The following is a 20,534-nucleotide window of genomic DNA, read 5'->3' on the forward strand; positions in this document are numbered from 1 at the left end:
CATTTACACAGGAGGTGCTATAGCTCGAGGTTCATGGTCCGCCCGGTGATGTCCTTACGTAACAAAGCGGCTACGCTTAATTCGAATGATGGAATAGCCGCTCGACGACTGTTTTCTTGCTCTGCCAGTGTAAGTTAGATAGATGACTGTGATTTGATTCTTGTCAACCTTGTTTCTTTTTCATTTACATCTTCTCTTCTCCAGTATAACTGAGACAACTGTACATAAAAGAGAGAACATAACTTCTCACCAGAGCAAAGTCCTCTAGATCATCCAATCTAGAATAATCGATCATCTCGGATCCAACTCCTTTCATCCCATCCAACTATCATCTGATCAGAGCATCTCACCAACGACTGAACAACGAACTCTTTCAATATCAAAGATCATTGCAATACAAGCAACATGTCCCCAGTAGCTATCAACACTCCCAACGCACCTGCCCAACCTGTTGGCGGCAAGGCCAAATTCTCGACTCAGCAGATCATTAATCTCGAGCATGAGTATTCTGCGTGAGTCTTCGTCTGCTCTCATTCCTCATTGATCAGTAATCTGCGATTTGATGGCTAAATAATATAACGAGCTGAACTGATATGTTTTTCGTACAGTCACAACTATCACCCCTTGCCTGTGTAAGTCATCTACCATCTCAGTCTCGGATGACCGAGATCGCACACCGCAAATACAGGAGATATGCTGGTTATCCTCCTCCATGAAGAAGCAGAGCTAATTTATCCTTTTGCTGACCATATAGCTGCTTCGAAAGAGGTGAAGGTGCGCATGTGTGGGATCCCGAGGGAAATGAATACCTTGATTTCTTAGCTGCTTACTCGTGAGTGGATTACTACTCCAGCATCACTCGTCGTCCCTTTCTGCTAGTCTTTTATCGTGTATTGACCTTAGTCCATTCACCCAGAGCCGTCAACCAAGGTCATTGTCACCCTGATATCTGTGAGTGCACCGCACAATCCTAACTGATTCGACTTCTTCAATAGATCATTACTGATACTCTACACTATATGGCAGTACAAACCCTCATAACCCAAGCTTCCAAGCTCACCCTCTCCTCACGAGCATTCTACTCTTCCAACCTCGGCCCATTCGCCGAGAAAATAACCAAGATGTTCGGCTTCGACATGGTCCTCCCCATGAACACCGGTGCCGAGGCCGTCGAGACAGCCATCAAACTTGCCAGAAAATGGGGATACGAAAAGAAGGGGATCAAAGAGGGTAAAGCCAAGGTCCTCAGTGTAGAGGGTAATTTCCACGGAAGGACCATCGGTATCATCTCGATGTCGACTGATCCGGAATCGAGGAATGGGTTTGGACCGTTCCTTGATAATGTGGGCCCACAGTGGGATACGGGATTGATCAGGTATAATCACCCTGAGGACCTTGAGAGGACGCTGGAGAAGTATGGGGACGAGGTGGCGGCGTTTTTGGTGGAGCCTATTCAGGGTGAAGCTGGGTGAGTTGGGTGAACTTCCCTCGATACATTGAGAACTTGGATTTTACCATTCATTGCTATACGAAGAGCCTCGTGGGTATGAGAATTCCGCTGATGTTCGTTCGTATCCCTACTCAGTATCTACGTACCAGACGATGGATACCTCGCCAAAATCCATGAGATCTGTAAGAAGTACAATGTCTTGTTGATTTGTGATGAAATCCAGACTGGTCTTGCTAGAACTGGTAAAATGTGAGTGGCAACCACCTTAATGACGCATCGTTTATGCTCACTATGACTGCTCAGGCTCTGCTACGAATGGGACAACATCAAGCCTGATATGGTCATCCTCGGAAAGGCTTTGTCCGGTGGTAGTGAGTGTGGTTTGACCAGCTGTGACAGAACATCATATTGATGATCTTCTTGTCATCATCTAGTGTACCCCGTATCATGTGTGATGGCCAGCAAGGAAATCATGCTCTGCATTAAACCTGGAGAACATGGATCTACCTATGGAGGGTGAGTATTTGTGCAATCTTTTGAGGAGAAAGGCTTGTTTCTTGGACGGACAAGAGCTGACTTCGGACATACCGTAGTAACCCCCTAGGATGTGCAGTGGCCATGACCGCCCTCGACGTGCTAGTCAACGAGAACTTGGTCGAGAGATCCCAAAAATTAGGTGAAATCTTCCGATCAGAATTGGCCAAACTGAACTCGCCATTCATCAAGATCATCCGAGGTAGAGGTTTGTTCAACGGTGTGGTGATTGATGAAAAGGCTTCGAAGAAGGGTAGAACAGCTTGGCAATTGTGTTTGTTGATGAAGTCCAAGGGTCTGTTGGCCAAGCCTACCCATGTTAACATGTAAGTTCAAATGGTCTCTAAAAGGGGCTGGTATATCCTCCAAGCGGAGATTGATGAGCTGATACTGGATATGAAATCTTAGTATCCGATTCGCTCCTCCTCTTGTTATCTCCGAGGAAGATGTTTACAAAGCTACGAGGATCATCGCTGAGTCGTTGGAGGAATTTGACGTTGTGAGTTGTCCTTTCCCGATATTCATAGGTGATCTGTAACCTGACTGTTGTGCTTCAGATCGAGCAGATCCCAGGAGATGAAGGTGAAGAGCACGATGCTGTGATTGAACTTGAAGATTAGGCGTATAATAGCGGAGACAGCTGGGAATGTACGAATATATATATAAGTTCATTGAGATGCATTGCAATATCATCATGTGACCAGTAATCATATGCACACTGTCATATTTTACATCTCACAATGATCTTACGATGAGACGGCGAGATGGTGTTGGAACATGTATCATGTCCCGCATAAAGTGTAAGTGTTAGTGGCGTATTGTCGATCTGTTATGCCAAGAACAACGGAAATCACTCGGCACGTGGACATGGGATGGATGTTGGTTGAACCAACGCGTAGAACCAGCAACTAATCATATTGAATATCCATCACTTACTATCTTATGCATCAATCGGACCATTGAACAGATGGACAGTACCATAGTAACATAGCACATATCGTTGTAAGAGCTCGTCAAGGGAAGGTTCTCAATGTTCAGACGGGATCGGTAAAAAGATATCTCCATAACACTTCTCCAAGGGAAGTTATCAACATCTTTTCCCTTGGTCCGGTAGATAAGAGGGTCGATTCAATATGCCTGGAATTCCTGTGTTCGTAGCTATCTTGGTAGGGCTGGTATCGTCCTTCGTCCAATCACTAGGTGAGTTCACCTTCTTCCTCTAACGTTGACCTTCCCCAATGCGCCATCAACCATAGTGTTACCCCAAAGACCTACTATATGCAATTTACTGATGACTTAACAGGCTTAACGATCCAACGTAAATCCCACCTCCTCGACTCCTCCCTCCCCCTCTCCCAACGTCGTCGACCAATCCGTCGACCCCTCTGGCTCCTGGGATTCGGAATCTACATAACCTCCAACATATTTTCAACGATATTCCAACTCGATTCCCTGCCCATCGTCATCCTCGCTCCCCTCGGTGCTATCTCGCTGATATACAATGCTGTTCTCGCACGAATCATGCTGGGCGATAAGTTCGGGAAAACTTGGATAATGGGGACGGGGCTCATAGCTCTCGGTGCGGTGTCTATCGCTGTTTTCGGTGTGGTGAATGAGGGACATCATTCGTTAGATGAGGTGTTGCTGTTATTTAGGAGGGGAGCGTTCGTAGGATTTTTTAGTGTTATGAGTTTGGTTACGGCGGGGGTTATTGTCGTCGTGAGTTGGTTTGGCTCTCTTTCTCTTTCTCTTTCTCTTTCTCTTTCTCTTTCTCTTTCTCCTGAGGGGTCCGGGTTGAAGTGATAGTCAAGGTGTATGATGAGATGACTGGGGGACGGTAGAGAGATTGGACAGTGGATGGGAATGGCCTTACCCTTCATTGTGTGTCGATGAGTGACCACGAACTGTCAAGGGGTATGCGAGCATTACGCAAGACCTATAGCTGATCTTATCTTTCTCATATGCCAGTCTCACATCACATCGTACCATATCCATCGCCAATTATCACGAATCCAATTACCCGACAACCCAAATGAAACCGGCTCATCAACACCTACGTCCCTCGTACCGAGCAACTACGCCTCGCCCCACTCCAACTCACAGGCCATCCCATTCCGCTCCAGACCTGCGAAGAAATCAAATACCCTCAGGAGATGGTCATCGCCCACTTCACCCGTATACAACACTGTACCATTGCCCAGAGCAGCCAACAGCAACAGTAACAACCCCGAAGAAATACAGATACCGAAACATCACCTCCACCTTGAGATCCCCTCTTCCAACCCAAACACCACCCAACCAAACGAGAGCCAACAACGTACCTTGACATTATGCGGACTAGGCTTCGCATCTGCCTCGGGGACATTATCGGGAATGTGTCTCGTGCTAGCTAAAGCTGCTGTGGAACTGTTGGTACTGAGTATAAATCACTTCAGGACTGGAGAAGGTAAAAATGAGTTTCTGAGAATCCAAACTTGGTTTCTTGTGTTGGGACTGGGTGTTTGTGCGATACTTCAGTTGGTGTATCTCAATTATAGTTTGACGTTCGCTTCGCCTGCTATTATTTGTCCGTTGGCTTTTTGCTTTTTCAATTTGAGTAGTATATTTGGTGAGTTGGGTCCTTCTCTCTAAGCAGTAACCTTGCTCAACTTCGTCCATTATCCATGCCCGATTGTACTGGTGATACACTCTTGCCGTGTGGGATAGGATGCTAATGACCTACCCGGCATGTCTATCACAGACGGCCTAGTATTCTACGACCAATTCTCGAGGCTATCCATCTTACAGATCACCTTCGTCTCTCTTGGCGTGGCGATCCTCCTCTTAGGCGTATGGGTCGTATCGGCCATTCAGCCCGATGCAGGCGTAGATATCGGAACATGGGTAGAAGAGGAATCTGACACAGAATCAATCATGGAAGATATCGAACAGAATCCATTCTTACAGACCGAATCGCCTACTCAGACACAGGTCAACCCACTCTCTCCCACGATACCTGACCCCTTGAGCAGGTCATCCATCTTCCCCTCGAATGAACAGGGTACGCCAGAGGCATTACACCGATCGGTGTTTTCAAATCCCGAACATCCCTCTACGCCTACTTCACCGATGTCCCCCACTACCCGAAGGAGACACCATCATCATCGACTGAGGTATGGCTCGTTGATCCCTGATGCGCTGCCTACGGGGGCGCCCACGGGATTCTCGATAGGTCTAGGAGCCAGTTCGCCTGGTTTTGCGCTGAGATCAGGAAGTTTCTCTATTGATGGGAATTTCCACCCTCACCATCCTTCCGCTCATTCGCCTTTATTAGGCCAGGGAGATGGTTGGGGAAGACACGGGCATGTGCGAAGTAGGTCGGAGGGACAGAGGGGTTTCTCAGCTATTGTGTCGGGTCAAGACGATGGTGGGTATGAAGCAAGGACGGAGGAGGAGGATGCAGTAGGGGACGTGGGAGAGAATACGGTAGAAGGGGAATTGAGGGAGTGGACGGAGAGGGATGAGAATGGGGATGTAAAGAGGAAGGCATGGTGGGAGAGGTTATTTGGGAGGGAGTTGAGGGGACAGGGGAAAGTCAGACTGGAGGGGGATGAGCGGACGTGATTTGGGTGTATGTGTATCATGTATGTACTGTATCGGATTTGCATCATCTAGCATATGCATATGCATATCGGTATCTTGCTCACATGTCGTGTGTGCGATGTATACTCTTACAGCTGAGATCTCTTGCTGCATCCATATTGAAGAACAGCATACTCGTACGCAGAGAGGAGCGTTCTTTGGTGAATGGCCTTTCCTATGCTGTTCTCGTTCTCCTTTCGATACTGTGTTTGCTGTCCCTCATCAGATGGAGAAACGCATAGAGATGGTAACATTGCCTATCACGAGGATAGTCATAGCGTCCTCTTTATTACCATACTTATACTGCTTCTACATTATCGCTTAACAGACAAAGGCATAGAGGGGATGACATTACCGGACGTGAGCCTTGTCTATGGTGTTCTCTATCCTACTGTATGTCGACGCTTTGACCTTTATTCTTGATCAGGACCAGATCAACTTGACTAGACACTTTGACGAGGAGGTGAAGTCAAGTTGAGTCTAGAATTGGTTCCTCTATGTTGATCATCCTCCATGCTTCGTTCCCCATATAGGATTTCGAACAAGCAGACTCATAGCCTTGACATACAATCCAGCAAAGATGTTCTATCCTCCTCCGTCCAAACGTGCTCGTCAAGACAGTTCCACCTCGACCTCAACAGAGCATCCCCAACTCACCCAACTCAACCATGCTCTGACTACCCTCCCACCGCCGCAACTCACACAAATCCTCCAAATCGTCCTACCCCACCACCCTCACGCCCTGGCAGACTTTCTCACACATCATCAAGCGTACCTCTCCTCCCTCGAAGATGCACGGCGCAAAGCCCCTCCGAAGGATTTCGACCACCTCTCCAAATCCGTATGGAAAGAACTCAACATAACTCATCGGAAACTACGGCCATCCCAGCAATTCGAAGTTATAGGCGATATCCAAGAGGTAATCGAGGACGCTATCAAGACTATCCTGAGAGGATGCAAGGACTCTCCGAGGGTAGAGACCAAGTTATCTGCTTTGGAGACTTTACGGAAGATCGGGAAAAGTATGATTCTCTGCGATGAAGGGGAGATAAGGAAGGGGATTATACATTATACGCCATCTGTACTTGCCGATGCTATGGTGGAGATCTTACATGGGATGGATGAGGGGGAGATGGACAGGTTGGAGGAGACTGAGACGCCGGGGGGGATTAGGTGGTTGGAGAGTCAGTATGGACGGTACGGGGTGAATGTTTTTGGGGCGGTGCTGTATGTTTTGGATGGGGATGATGATGAGGAGGAGGATGGGAGTGATGAGGAGGAGGATGGGAGTGATGAGGAGGGAGAGGAGGACTAAGACTGTGATTCATTTATCTGCAGGCTGCAAGGATTCGACGATGGGCTTCTCTTAAGTTATGTTTATAGATCACGATGGGTACGATTTACGTGGAATGGTAATGTCTATACAGTAACGGCAGAATGACTGATAATGACCATACGAACTCTTATGTATATATGGTAGAGATGGTAGACTTAGACACAGAGTTATAGCTCTTGACTGACAATACGACGATCGGATGATTAGTGCTTCACGAGACGACCACAATCTGCTCAATGATCAACTGTGTTTCGATGATCATTCCCATTTGTTACGACCGTACGCGGAATGCTGAATGAACGAGGTATGCATTTGACTCTAAGTGTACATGACCCTACTGTACCTTCTTCTCTTCCCGTCCCGATATGAACCCATTTGATCTCTTTATGAACAATCCGCCCAATATTAAAACATGACCCAGCATCAACAAACCCGACGAAAGCGGTGTAGCAGGTGTGATCTCCCATGCGTATTCAATCATCAGCCAAATCACGATCCTACAGCGCATCAAAGTCAAAGTCAACCTCACTGTCGCCGGAGACCGTATGTGTGGCATGTCCCAACTCACCCTGATAGCAGATTACCCCATGCGCCGCCTGAATAGAGGAGGAATGGCAATTGGTGGAAATACCACGATTGGAATTGATAATGCAATGATCTGGCGAAGAGGATGCCGACCAAGCTGGATGTGAAGAGTGTTAAGGGGATATCTATGCCGTGGGGAGTAGAACCAAGAATCAGGTCAGCTTATTGCTTTTGATGCTCCTCTGTCCTGTCAAAGATTGTCTTCCTCGGATGTGTAACGGGTGACTCACGGTACGAAGGTAATTGACCATGTCCAACAGCAGGCTTCGACCATCTACCCAAACCATCCTTCAACACAGCCAATGTCCCTCCGGGTACAGGAGACCACTTGAACGCAGCGAAGAGACCGACAATGCCCAGCTACGTCACTCGCATCATCAGCTTACATTCTCCCGCGTGAACATGGAACAGTTGTTCAAGTGATATAATGTGATGAGTGAAGGACGATCTCACATGTCCAGCCAAAAGCAATGTCGCTCTTTCCCTGCTCAAAAAGCTCTTCTCATCTATGAACCGCCAATTTACCGTCCACTCGTATAAGAATTGCCGAGAGAAGTCAAAGGCGGAGGTGAAATATGCTTTGGAGAGGTAAGCCGAAGAGAGGAAATAGGGAGAGGGGAGTAAAATCTATTAGAGGGTTTACAACAGATTTAGCTATCGACACCCACCGTACAAGTGTATAGTCATACATAGCTCTCTCGGTCACTCGTCCAATGACTGGGATGTGGTTGTCAAGTAGTGTTCAATCAACTCACTTGTATAGCCCCTATCGTCATGATCCCTTCAATCGTCCCATACACCCCTCTATACTGGAATAGCAAAACCAATAATCCAGGCAAAAACAACAAGATGTTCATTTTGACTCCCAGGGCCAGACTATTCCATCGCTAAATAAGCTATACTTCTCTCATTGGAAAAGAAAGAGGGCTTACCTGAACAGAACACTCCCAGCCCTCCAGCCATATTTACCACCCAGCATAAAAGCCACCACACTGCCATAGAAAATCATCATGGCTATAGGATCGTTGAAGAGCCGCAAGAGGAAGATGGAGTGTAATCTCTTTGAAAGGCATAGCGGGATGAGTAAGATCTGGGGGTAATGTTTCGTCTTGCCAGAGAGGTAGTATATCGTCGATACTAGTAATAATGTCGTAATGTAGAACCCTAAGAAGATGTACTGTGCTGGTCGGATGGAGTCTATGGAGGGGAGGAGTTTGTAGAATGCTGCGTAGATGTAGAGGTGCAATGCGGGATATCTGATTCGTGGACGGTCAGCTTCCTAGCCACACACACACAGACTGATAGAAAGACAGCTAAGTCAACAGGAATGTATGAGAGAAAGGATGAGCTTACACCAAAGGTCCAGTCTCTCCCTCAATCTTTGAATAATCCCTCTCACCGTTCAAGAACATCTCGACCTGCTGGATATAAGCTGGCCAATCGATCTTTGTATCTGTCCCGCATATCTCAGCTATACCCTTCTGTTTCAATTGTATATGAGAGACTTTGTGACTCACACGGTATCTTCCATATTATCAACACCCCCAACAGAGCCTCACCAACCACCAGCAGAGCTACAAAGGGCCAGAACCATTTCCTATCGAGAAGCAGTGATTTGACCAGGTCAATTACGCTTGATATTAGTCCTTGATGTGGATGGGACGTATCTCTTGGTGCTGAGGTAGTTGGAGGCATCATTACTTTAGGTTCCTGCTTTCCTCCCTCGTGAAGTGCTGTCGAAGAATATGAAAAGGAGCAACAAGTCGGGTCTAGACACGTTGATTCACTCGAGAACTCTTGGTCAATGTTGTTGTTACCGAGCGAGGTCCGACGGAAGTAGCGCCAATGCCGTGGAAGCGGTCCGAGCCGATCGCTGAGGTGAAATCACAACCTAAGACTAGTTTTGGACAAGTTACATCGATACATATCACAACTATCTAATCATAAACATAACAAGCTACAGTGGGACATATAAGAAGTCAATGACAACGGACATATGGATGGGTCGAAAACAGGGACAGAAAACAGAACAACTTTCTCTTGCTACCAACATAGATACTCTTCTTCTTTTCCATCACTCATCAGCCAAATCATCATAATACGAAAACACCTCCCCGTTATCCCTCAACTGCCCAAAACAAATGTCCACCTCTCGACTGGTGATCTGATAGATCTCCTGGAGATACATGATCTCGTCCCTGCACTGCCCCATATATCTCACATTGAGCGAATGGGTGAAATCGATCAGTCGGATCCCAGAGTCGATACTTGGATATTCAATCATGGGGTTCCATCGTATCGTCTCAGGACTCAGGAAGCCGTGGTGGATCTTGAGCTTGTGAAGCTGGACGTAGGCTGCTATGATCTCTAGTCTGTTCGACATGAGATCGCGACATCAGCTAAACTTGTTAACCGCAAATCTCGTGAAGCCTACTCACTTGTGCGTGTTCCTCAGCAACTCTGGGCTGTGATCCTGAGGAAACCCGAATCTCTGATTCATCGATATACCCACATCTTCCAGTAACTCGATGAATACCTTGTGACGTCTATCAATCATGTTCTCGCTTCCGTCACTTTTCCTTAGATGGCCTACCCATTCCCAGAGACCATAAAAGCGAGGAATGACTTCGCCCTGAAGTGGAGCGCCGGTCTGATTGTAAGTGTAAACCTCGTTGATCATCGATTGTCTCGCTTCTCGTTGTGTGGATCCCGGGTATCTTGGGTCATCGTCGAAAGCTCTCGGACAGATAACCTTGATCACCACCTGTCTATCGTCGATATCACCGTGTACTTTCGGTTCTCCAAATGGGTACGTATGCAGGATACCTCGGTAGACATCCGCATGACCACCAGCGCTGACAAGCTCCGAGACAGTGAGATACAGATCTCTGAATTCGGTACAACATGGTTGAGTGCTGATTAATGAGATTATATGTGGTTCAACCGGGGTGGGATGGCAGGAGAATATTTTACCACATTCGAATCCGTACAGTCTGGTGGTTTCTTTGAAACTTGATTCAGCAGCTAACAATTCGAATATGACGTGAAGGTTCGGTTTCGCCCATTTCATCGGTGATCGAATGGTGTAAGCGGCAGTTCGATCCAATTCAACGACGTCAAACTCTCTCGCAGGAACCATATCCCGATCCTGATGATTAAGATCCAGTCAGCTTGTAGACACACAGCTGACATGGCCGAAGCTTACTCTACTCACTGGGTGGGAAGGAAACAGCGTTCTCGCTTCACCCTTGTCTTGCATCATGATACATCTGTATGCCGACCTACGCTCCTGCCAATCGAGATCCATCGGATGCAGCTCGCCAGATTTGAGATCATCGGCCAACATTTCCATTGCGTATAATCCTATTCGAGCGGCGTTGAAGTCTTCGACAGTGAATTCGGGCGGAATTTCGAAAACAGGTACAATCGCTCGAGGAATAGTTGGAGATGCAAAAGGATCGACCCATACCATCTCACCAGAAGGAGCCTCGATCATTTGTGTGCCAGATGGTTCTGTGAATACACCGAGGATGTCAGCGAGAAGTATGAGTAAGGACGAAAGGGTGAATTTGAAGTATCAGGCAGAAACCCAGAGAAATAGACCAAGTGAAAAGAAGACGTTGGAGAAGAATTATACACCCACCTCGCCATTTGGGTAAAGATGTCTTTCTATACTCCGCTTTCTCAGATTCGAAGATCGCTATCCTCCAATCTTGAGGTACATATCGAAGAAGACTAGGTTTGACCACTTGATCCAGTCTGACAGGGAGTGGATCAGAAGGGAAGTGGGGTCTGAACCTGGTCCTACTTGGTGTCTCCGCTGGCGGTTGTTCTTCGATCTCTTCCGGTCCCCCCGAAGGGGTGGGGGCGGGTACGGTTGGGGAAGAGTAACTTCCTCGCTCGTCCTCTACCTCTTCTATCGGTCCTTGAGCCTGTTGCTGACCTTGCGCTTGTTGAATTGGTGCTTGCTGAGTCTGCGCTTGCTGAGGTAGTGTTGGCTGAGGCTGTGCTGGTTGAGGTTGTGCTTGCGGAAGTTGCGTTTGTTGATTTTGTGAATGCTGAACTGGTGCTTGCGAAGTTTGTGCTTGCTGACCTTGTACTTGTTGCGTTTGTGCTTGTTGTAACTGTGGTTGCTGAGTCTGCGCTTGTTGATTTTGAGCTTGTTGATTTTGTGTTTGTCGATTTTGTGTTTGTTGATCGTGCGATTGTTGATGTTGTGCTTGCTGGTGTTGTGCTTGCTGACTTTGACCTTGTTGACTGAGGACTTGCTGTGCTGAAGTCGTCGGAACCACAGCTCCTCCGGTCTGTCCATCCGATGAAGTGGTAACGCTTTGATGCTCGCCAACTGGTCCAGAAGAAGAAGCAGAGGGAGCACCTTGACTCAGTTCCAATCCCAACCCTACCCCTTCCCCAAGTCCACCTTCACCCTCTTCCTCACGTCCAGACATGGTCATCGCGGTGCTGATAGCGGAGAAGTTCCTCTTACCCAGTTGGGTTACACCTTCGGAAGGACCGCGGAAAGAGAGACCAGCCATCGAGCCTGTCATCTGATGTGTGTTTGAGGTGACCCTCGGAGTGATCTCGGGCGATTGTTGAGGTGTCGTGTGCTCGGGAGGCGGGGTATGAGGTTGAGGGTGAGAATGGGATGGGGAAGAGGAGGTCATACTGATATTTGGGGAGTGTTCGGGGGTGGGATCGTGAGCTTGAGGAGGAGTGGATGGATGGTCGTCGGACATTGTGGGGAGAGGATGATGAGATGTGATGAAGGGTTGAATGAGTTTACGAGCCTGAGACGTATAGGTAAAATAGACAAGAGGATGAAGGGAGCTGACGTGATGATGTTGGAGATGATTTGACAAGAAAGTGAAATTGCGATAAGCTGATGCGAGAGAGCGTCTGAAGGGGTAGGTCGTAATGAGAGTAAGTAGTCAGGAGGATTGACAGTCTAAGGATGAAAACGGAAAGAAGACAAAAGAAAGAAGAAAACGAAATGTGATTGATTGAAGTAGGAGGATAGAAAAGGGAGGTGATGAGCAAGTTGTGATCGTGGTGCGAGGTTGATTGATCTTCTACACCGACTTGCTCATAACAACCAGCACATAGCCCACCTTGATCCATCATAGGTCATCCATCATACATCACAGCAAGTTTTTATTATCAAATGCAAGCACAGTAGTCCTACTGTACGCTCGTGTAGCTGAAGAATAAGACCGCAGTACCTCCGGGTGCATATTGGTGTGAATGTACCATCATCCGGTCCACCCATGCCATGGATATAGCGTACAATGCCCAACAGACCAAGAAAGAAAGAGGCAAAACTACTACATACGGTGCGCGATTGATTTTGAACAAAGCTCACGTCAGCTCATGCGAAACTGTACTTCACGAAGCTCGCCTCATTGTAGTGCAAGTATTGGTGTGCATGATGAAATGAGTGTCAGGCAATAACTAAAAGTACGTCAACAATGGAAAAGACCAGCTTTTGGAATGCTGAAAGTATTCCACACTAGTATGTATTTGCAATAACACCAGGGCCACCTCAGGCAAGTAACACTGCGACATGGACCGCAATGGAGTGGCGAGGCGAGAATGACTAACTCGTTGCGTTATATCTATTCGAACAACCAATACAATACATAAACCCTCAAACTCCTAGCGTTTGTCCCCAGCTTACTGTGAAAGTTCACTACTGTATCTTGGCAATTTGTCTCCCACTCCCATACGAGAACCTATACCATGCCCTCGTTTTCATCTGAGGAACCAAGTTCTCAAATCTTCTATCAAACACTCACCATACCTGATCCGTCCAACGGGCAAGAACCAACCAAGAAGGAAAGTACGTTCTACCAAACACCCTTGTTGAGATATGATATACCAGTCTTAGCCTCAGCGAGACTCCTCTCGTCAGTCTGGGTGACTAACGATGTAACAAACAACACAAAGACAGTCCACAGGGTATGTGTCGATACCTACCCGACTACTTCCACACTTGACGGAGACCTCTGCGAGAAGACCAGAGATGTTCTCGACTATTCAGCAAGACTGTGGGAACATGCTCAAGACATGCTAGCCTCTCAGGGAGATGACACAGACGATCAGCTGAAACTGTTAGCTATTCATGTCATCACTAGATCAACCCCTTTCAATCATCGAAACGGTCATCACATGAAAAGACGAGACGAGATTGAGAAGTTGACAGGAATTAGTTTCGATACCGGTCTGCATGAAATGAAATCTGGGACTATAGTGACCAATCCTGAGGATAAAGAGCATAAAGCCCTCAAAGCAGCTAGTACTGGTCGAAGGACAGAAGCTCCTTCAACCAGTACATTATAATGTGATGCGATAACGCGTCTGTACCGTGTATACTGTAGACCCGATGATTGCGGTCGACATCATACAGTACTTATGCATTCATGACGGTTTCACCCAGAATTCCAGATCCTCACTCAGCACTCTCAATTTGGCTTAAGCTGCTTTCCTATCTCTGAGCTGATCCGCAGTGCAATTCGTCCGTAGAAAATGTCGAACAGCGATATTCAGCCTCATGCCATGCTCGGAAAACTGAGCTGTAGGGAGGTGCGTACATGACCGATTGGCAGCACCTTACCCACAATTCATACGTAGAGCACACGAATATACTATCGGCAAACGGTAACTTATCTACCTGTCATCTGAGACTTTCAACCTCTCGCGAGGCAACTTGATAGCTTGATAAGCTCCATTATCTTCTGAGTTGCTCATGACCGAACCGACCGGAAGGTCATGTAGATGAGTCCCAAAATCGATCGCTATGGTTTCCTTCAAATCTCCAACAGAAACTGTTTCATGTCCGATATTGAGTCTCCGTGCCCGTATGCCACTGTCCGTCACCATCTTATTGAATTTACTCGGTTCCTCAGCTGCATGACCACAAAGAGACAGGATTTCCTCAAATTGCATTTGACCGACGTACCAGAATTTGGCGGCATTGAGAACTGTCCTAACCGTTTTGTGCCTTTGGTCCCCAGTGCAGGCCGTCTCTCCTTGTTGGGATCTACGCATCGTAAGATCCCCTATGTAAAATTGTGTCCGATTCGGTGCGATCGATCCACACGCAAGTGGATATTCTTGCGCCTTCTTCGTCCTCGTACATGCTCTTCTCACCATCTTCGCTTAACTCGTAAGTCTTTGTAGGAGTCAGCTGGAATATGCTTTGCTGTTTGCCCTTGGCACTAAGTGTTTGGTAGGTGAGTATTGTTCCTGCTTGGGGCACTGAGTCGGACATTTTGACAAACTACAATCAGCGCTGTATGAAAAGTCGACCTGATTCGAGTTGGAGGAAGGATCTTGCACAAGCCGAGATTCGACTCTGAAAAGGTTTTATCTATACAGCGGGAGGAGCCTCGCCGCTCCCTGTCCAACAACGCACCACAGTGACAGTACGAGCACAACAACCGAGGTATCTCCCTTGAGAGATTGTCCCTCGCTGTACTCAGTGATGGTCCGTCTGTTGCTTGATCAAAGCAGACAAAGATTCTTTCAACCTTCAAAATCAGAGGTCATTACCCTAGCGAGCAAGATTCTTCCAAAAATGACCTGGTGACAGGTCTTTTTCTTTGAGATGGCTTCCCGAAGGTAAGGCTGTTTTAGACCCCAGCAAAAGAAAGAACGAATGATCGTGTGGAACAACGATGTACAGTCGGTCTGCCCATCATTCGCTCTACCTGCTATTCCTCCCTGACAACCCCAATACCTATCGAACGCCTGAGATCTTGGGGGTCTTCACGGTGATGCGTACTTTGAGTTAACCTCCCAATATGTTCATGACACGCATACACACAAAAAGACAAGGTGCTCCACTATACATGACGTAGTAACATCCTTTGACAAAGCGCGTTCTCAAGCTTCCTTGGCCCAAACAGTGTAATATATCCCTTTTCGATCTTCGATTTACTGTACAAATTCCCCAGCAAAAGAAGGAACACTCCTGCACAGCCTGTTCTTTTTCCCTTTCCCTTCAACACCCATATTCCAATGCCCCCATATATCATCATCCTTCCACGAAGGGTGAAGCGTAAAGCGTGCAAAAACGGAAGAGTCACGGAGCGTCACTTGAGGATGTCTCAGCAATACACACGACAAGGGATTCATGTCCCCCCTTGGGACGGAGATGGAATATCGTCTGACTTGAAAAAGCTTGACTTGGAGCTCTTGGGATAAGCTGTCTATACTCAGACCCAGACAGGTCAGACTATATAAAGAAAGTGCTACACTCATTTGTCCACTGATTAGTCACCCGATAATGCAACCCCACATCGCACCATGCCACTACTTTACCCAGTCCCAAAATCAACCATAACCTATCAAACACTCACCATTCCCGCCTCATCAACCGGCGAGCCAGAAGGGAAAGAAAGTGTATTCAAGCATGAACCCCTGCTAATCCACGAGGATACCAACCAACCAAAGATACTATCATCTACCTGGATAAATAGCGATGCCTCCACGAAAACCACGACGGTAAATAGAGTATTGGTCGATTTGTACCACCGTCGACCTGACCCAGACTCGAAAAGAGATGAGGAAATGATCAATAAGACCTCAATGGTATCACTCACATCGGCAAAGCACTGGAGAAGCGTTGAAACCGAAAGGATGTTCACCAACAGAGATAGCGGTTCTCGAAATCCCCCGGATTATCTTACGGCCTGCGGCACCGATACAATGGCAGTTCAGAACGCTCAGAACAAGATACTGTCACCTCTCGGACTCAGTGTCCAACATGGTACAGTTCCAAGGGGTGAGATGGAAAGGCTGACTGGGCTCAATTTCACAAATGGGTTGCATAGTACTCACATTGGAAAGGTCGATACGGACAACTCAGAGAGGGAACATAGTGTCAGAAAGGTAGATGTACCCCTGGCGAATGATGATCACACAGATGCGTAGTTGGCGCAAGTGACATCAGGTCGAGGTGTCTGTGCGAATCATACACAGTTCTTACTCCGTAATGCATTTCTCACCTGAGACATGGACGAATTATCTCCGAATGTGGTGATATGTGATTTTTCATGCGATGCTATAAATTGGGAATGTATGGTGTACTGAATGTTATATGTACGTAGTATCTGAAATATGATAATACAAGATTGCAATCCTCCCCCCTTTTCTTCAAAAGCATATCAACTCAATGCTATATCCTCCGCTGTTCCTTCTGCTCCTGCTCCTCCTTGCTACTGACCAACCACCCCGCCAAATTCTTATGAACCAACATCAACCCCAACACCACAGGCAAATACCACAAGCTGGTAAAGAACAATCTCTTCGCAATAGCCTCCGTAGGGGTCTTGTAGAATCTCCAAGAATCTCTCGTAAATATATAATTCGGTATAGCAGAAGTAATCGCGAAACTCCAATCTACCGATCCAGATAATGGCGGAAGGATCATCGTAAATGGTATCAAAAGCAGCGAATGTCGTAGTGAGACCAGGGCGTTGAGTTTAGGCGAAAGAACAGATAACATGGGATATCCTGATAGAGCATAGAAAGGGCGAATCATGTGAGAGAGGGCATTGAAATGTGGGAATTGCCATGAGAATAATAATAGGAATAGACAGAGCGGTGTGATGGGGTTGGGCACACTGCCGTCGAAGGAGTAAGTGGAAGATGAGAAAGGTAAGTTGAATTGTAGTGGTTGCTCCTTGCTTGGCCAGAGATGACCTCCTGTAGCTGTCCATCCCATCAAGGGTGTGATCGCCCCTACGATGGCTCCTATCCAGGTGTTCGATACTGAGAACCTCTTCATCGGTGTATAGATCCCAGCGTAGAGTATCAGATTGCCGACACCCAGAGCAGCAGTAGTGGGATTACATCCATACCATAATATCGTACCGCCAAGAACAGTGCAGGTAAGCCCAAACATGAATGCGTGGAAGGGAGTGATCTTCCGCATGCATAGTGGTCTGACTCTCGTTCGAGGCGTCTGCGCATCAATGGGTATTTCGAGAATTTGGTTGAAAGTATTGGCTGCTGCTGAAGTGAGGAGTGTACCGATGGTGAGGTTGAAAAGGAGTGGTATCGAGAGTGGCAGAGGGGACAGGGCGAGTCCAGTGGTAGCGGTAAGAGTCATGAGGATAGTCAGGTTTCGCTTGGACAGTTGAGAGTATACCATCAACAGTCGTTTGAGGTTGAGTGGGGTGAGCGGTCGATAGGCCGATAAGGGAGCTGCCGGAGATGTGACATGAGGAATAGGAAGGTTCGGTAAAGCAGGTACAGGAGCGTTGGCAGCTCCGTATACAGTCTTGAACGGTGGAGAGTATGGTGCAGGTTGGGAAGTGAAGAAGGGACGCTGAAGGGCTGAAGTATGGTTTTGGCGACGCTGGGAACCGGATGAAGATGCCTTGACAGCTGCCCTCTCTATCGATGAAGCGCTGGCGCCAGGAGCTTGGATGGCTGGAGCTTCAGCTGAAGACGAAGCACTGACAGCGGCAATTTGAGGCGGCGGAATACCTTCACCTTCAGAGGGGGGAGCGGGGTCGATCACGGTAGGTTCACCGATTTCGATCTTAGCGAGTTGTCCTTCCACCATCTTCCTGAACTTTCCATGTCTTCTAGTGATGAGGTCGTGATATGTTCCATCTTCGGCGACTGACCCACCGTCGAGCAAAACTACCCTGTCGGCAGATGCGATCGATGATAATCTATGGGCGATGAGGATGACAGTGATATCTGAGTTTGCGAAAAGATCGTTTAAAGCGGCGTTGACAGCTCGTTCAGATTCTGAATCAAGGGCAGAGGTCGCTTCGTCCATGAGAAGTACCGATGGATTACCAACAAGGGCTCTAGCAATGGCTATACGCTGTCTTTGTCCACCGGAGAGACTGTTCTTATTGACTAGAAGAGCGAAAAGTTCAGCTTATTCGATGCCCACAAATGGTTGACAAGAAGCTGACTTACTGATAGTATCATATCCCTGAGGGAGGTTCTCAATGAAATCACAATGAGCGACCCTAGCAGCGCGTTTGACTTCCTCCCTCGTAGCGTTTGAGTGTCCATACGCAATATTCTGTTCTATCGTGCCGCCAAATAAGATTGGATCCTGAGGGACGATACCGATTCTAGATCTCCATGATTCAGGAACGAACTGCTTGATGTCTTGACCATCAAATGATACTGAACCGGAAGTAGGATCGTAGAACCTGAGCAAGAGAAGTTGGATTGACGATTTTCCGGAACCACTTCCACCGACCAGAGCTATTCTTTCACCTTTATCTATTCTGAGATTCAGGCCGTTGAGCACTTTCGCATCAGGTCTTGAGGGATATGCAAAATCTACACCGCGTAGTTCTATTGATCCACTTCGTGATTTAGCGATTTTTTCACCTTCACCCAGGGGTATAGGCGGTGGTAGCGCATGTAATCCGATGATACGTTGAGAAGCTCCTACACCTTTCATCAGACCAGTGAAGAATCCAGCGAGGGCTATATACCATATGGAAATCAGCGTCCTAACTTGTTACCCATCGGCATGTTGAGTATAACTACTCACTGTTCAAACTCCATTCTATCCAGTTGACATAGATAAACAACGAAGTCATATCTCCCACTGTGATTTCTCCTCTCTTCACCAACACACCTCCATAGATCAACAACCCTATCATCCCAATATCACCAGCAACCTCGTTAGCACCCTGGAACACCCCATTCGCCATTGTCTCCTTTTTCTGCAACTTATACACCCCATCTACCTTTGATGCGTACAAGGTCCGTTCTGATAATTGGGTATTCGAAGCGGTAACAGTCCGATGAGCCGATAATCGTTCTTCGGCCAATTTCGACATTCCTCCCATGGCTTCCTGAGTTTTCAGCGATAATTTTCTGATAAATCGACCGTAAAAGAAGGTACCGACGGCGATAGGTGGGATGATACAGAGCATGACGAAAGTGAGGGTTGGTGAGATGAGATACATCGCTCCAATACCTGCTCCAGCGCCTAATATGGCTTTCAACCCTTCACCCAAATTCTCACTTAGACTCTGTCCCACTATGGAAGTATCCTGACCTAATCGAGAGAGAGCATCTCCGACACCGGCGGTTTCGATATGCGAGGGCGGTAGGGAAAGGTATTTGCCGTATGTTTGGTTCCTACGTCGTGAGGTTAATAGTATCAGGAAATTAGCAAATCCAGCAGAGAAATTCATGCATATATCCGAGGGAAGGAGAGCTCACCTGATAGCAGCGACAGTCCTCTGACCAGCCAATCTCAGCGCAATACTCCTTCCAGAGTTTGCAGCTGCCCCAATCAACAATATGATCGCCAATGCACCAGTAGCTTGTTCAAGTGGTAAACCAAGTAAGAGCGTGGCATCCGAACCAGGAGTAAAGAAATCTATTATTCGACCTATGACCCACGGTATCGAGAGATTCACTGCCGTTGAGACAGATAGACATGCTACTCCGATAGTCAAGAGGGGCCATTGGGGTTTAGCTAGCGATAGTAATTTCAGGATAGACGATGCATCGGGTTTGGGATCTTTGCTTGATCCTCCACCTGATGTAGACGGTGTGATATCGGCAGTAGCGGATGGTGGGGCTATAGGAGCTAGAGGGTGAATAGGGATTGGTGAAGGTGCTTTATCCTTTTCTTGCAATTCATCTTCTTCTGTAGATTGTTGGATGGAGCTGGATTTGGAGGTGCTGGAGTTGTACCGTATCTGTGTGTATGGTGATGATGGGAATATGGTCGAGGGGAAAGACGATGATGGTCGAGATGATGAAAACCCAGTTCTTATCCTAGCACATCCTGAATATGTTGATAGTAGCCGTATAGATGATGATGTTGATAGTCCAGATGTATGAGCAAGAGCAGGTGCAAAGGCAAGGGAGTGTGCAGAAGGCCGTATACGGGGGATGGTCAGGACGAGGGACCTCGCCAATCCGAGGCCTTCTCGAGCTGCCATCTTGGCGGGAGGGGGTGGCGAGGACCAAGGGGTGAGGGCTTAGTAGCCAGCCGAGCTATGTGACAGG

At 47.4% G+C, this 20,534-nt stretch overlaps 9 protein-coding genes across 9 annotated transcripts; 5 read left to right on the plus strand and 4 right to left on the minus strand.

Annotated features, from left to right (window-relative positions):
* Positions 1 to 405: 405 nt before the first annotated feature.
* On the plus strand, positions 406 to 2,604 carry I302_106165 (ornithine-oxo-acid transaminase; the record flags this gene model as incomplete). The annotated part of the gene is made up of 11 exons (XM_019191908.1): positions 406 to 512; positions 609 to 632; positions 755 to 832; positions 917 to 951; positions 1,027 to 1,468; positions 1,586 to 1,699; positions 1,754 to 1,821; positions 1,885 to 1,966; positions 2,044 to 2,310; positions 2,393 to 2,483; positions 2,542 to 2,604. The coding sequence occupies 11 exons, from the start codon at positions 406 to 408 to the stop codon at positions 2,602 to 2,604; spliced, it is 1,371 nt and encodes a 456-aa protein (XP_019046538.1).
* A 513-nt stretch (positions 2,605 to 3,117) lies between these two features.
* I302_106166 (uncharacterized protein) lies at positions 3,118 to 5,587 on the plus strand (the record flags this gene model as incomplete). Its single annotated transcript, XM_019191909.1, has 4 exons — positions 3,118 to 3,184; positions 3,288 to 3,703; positions 3,953 to 4,592; positions 4,725 to 5,587. 4 exons carry the CDS (start codon positions 3,118 to 3,120, stop codon positions 5,585 to 5,587), a joined length of 1,986 nt encoding a protein of 661 aa, XP_019046539.1.
* A 598-nt stretch (positions 5,588 to 6,185) lies between these two features.
* Positions 6,186 to 6,920, plus strand: I302_106167 (uncharacterized protein; the record flags this gene model as incomplete). Its single annotated transcript, XM_019191910.1, has 1 exon — positions 6,186 to 6,920. One exon carries the CDS (start codon positions 6,186 to 6,188, stop codon positions 6,918 to 6,920), a length of 735 nt encoding a protein of 244 aa, XP_019046540.1.
* A 355-nt stretch (positions 6,921 to 7,275) lies between these two features.
* On the minus strand, positions 7,276 to 9,221 carry I302_106168 (uncharacterized protein; the record flags this gene model as incomplete). The annotated part of the gene is made up of 8 exons (XM_019191911.1): positions 7,276 to 7,438; positions 7,510 to 7,651; positions 7,757 to 7,886; positions 7,980 to 8,153; positions 8,282 to 8,402; positions 8,459 to 8,782; positions 8,880 to 8,979; positions 9,044 to 9,221. The coding sequence occupies 8 exons, from the start codon at positions 9,219 to 9,221 to the stop codon at positions 7,276 to 7,278; spliced, it is 1,332 nt and encodes a 443-aa protein (XP_019046541.1).
* Positions 9,222 to 9,600: 379 nt separating this feature from the next.
* On the minus strand, positions 9,601 to 12,262 carry I302_106169 (uncharacterized protein; the record flags this gene model as incomplete). The annotated part of the gene is made up of 4 exons (XM_019191912.1): positions 9,601 to 9,898; positions 9,965 to 10,674; positions 10,741 to 11,039; positions 11,170 to 12,262. 4 exons carry the CDS (start codon positions 12,260 to 12,262, stop codon positions 9,601 to 9,603), a joined length of 2,400 nt encoding a protein of 799 aa, XP_019046542.1.
* Positions 12,263 to 13,262: 1,000 nt separating this feature from the next.
* On the plus strand, positions 13,263 to 13,862 carry I302_106170 (uncharacterized protein; the record flags this gene model as incomplete). The annotated part of the gene is made up of 1 exon (XM_019191913.1): positions 13,263 to 13,862. One exon carries the CDS (start codon positions 13,263 to 13,265, stop codon positions 13,860 to 13,862), a length of 600 nt encoding a protein of 199 aa, XP_019046543.1.
* A 327-nt stretch (positions 13,863 to 14,189) lies between these two features.
* On the minus strand, positions 14,190 to 14,793 carry I302_106171 (uncharacterized protein; the record flags this gene model as incomplete). The annotated part of the gene is made up of 2 exons (XM_019191914.1): positions 14,190 to 14,562; positions 14,621 to 14,793. The coding sequence occupies 2 exons, from the start codon at positions 14,791 to 14,793 to the stop codon at positions 14,190 to 14,192; spliced, it is 546 nt and encodes a 181-aa protein (XP_019046544.1).
* Positions 14,794 to 15,830: 1,037 nt separating this feature from the next.
* I302_106172 (uncharacterized protein) lies at positions 15,831 to 16,457 on the plus strand (the record flags this gene model as incomplete). Its single annotated transcript, XM_019191915.1, has 1 exon — positions 15,831 to 16,457. One exon carries the CDS (start codon positions 15,831 to 15,833, stop codon positions 16,455 to 16,457), a length of 627 nt encoding a protein of 208 aa, XP_019046545.1.
* A 244-nt stretch (positions 16,458 to 16,701) lies between these two features.
* I302_106173 (protoheme IX farnesyltransferase) lies at positions 16,702 to 20,467 on the minus strand (the record flags this gene model as incomplete). Its single annotated transcript, XM_019191916.1, has 4 exons — positions 16,702 to 18,401; positions 18,465 to 18,989; positions 19,057 to 19,652; positions 19,737 to 20,467. 4 exons carry the CDS (start codon positions 20,465 to 20,467, stop codon positions 16,702 to 16,704), a joined length of 3,552 nt encoding a protein of 1,183 aa, XP_019046546.1.
* Between the last annotated feature and the right edge of the window lie 67 nt (positions 20,468 to 20,534).

The sequence above is a fragment of the Kwoniella bestiolae genome, chromosome 4 (assembly GCF_000512585.2).
Source record: "Kwoniella bestiolae CBS 10118 chromosome 4, complete sequence".
In the NCBI taxonomy this organism is placed as follows: domain Eukaryota; kingdom Fungi; phylum Basidiomycota; class Tremellomycetes; order Tremellales; family Cryptococcaceae; genus Kwoniella; species Kwoniella bestiolae.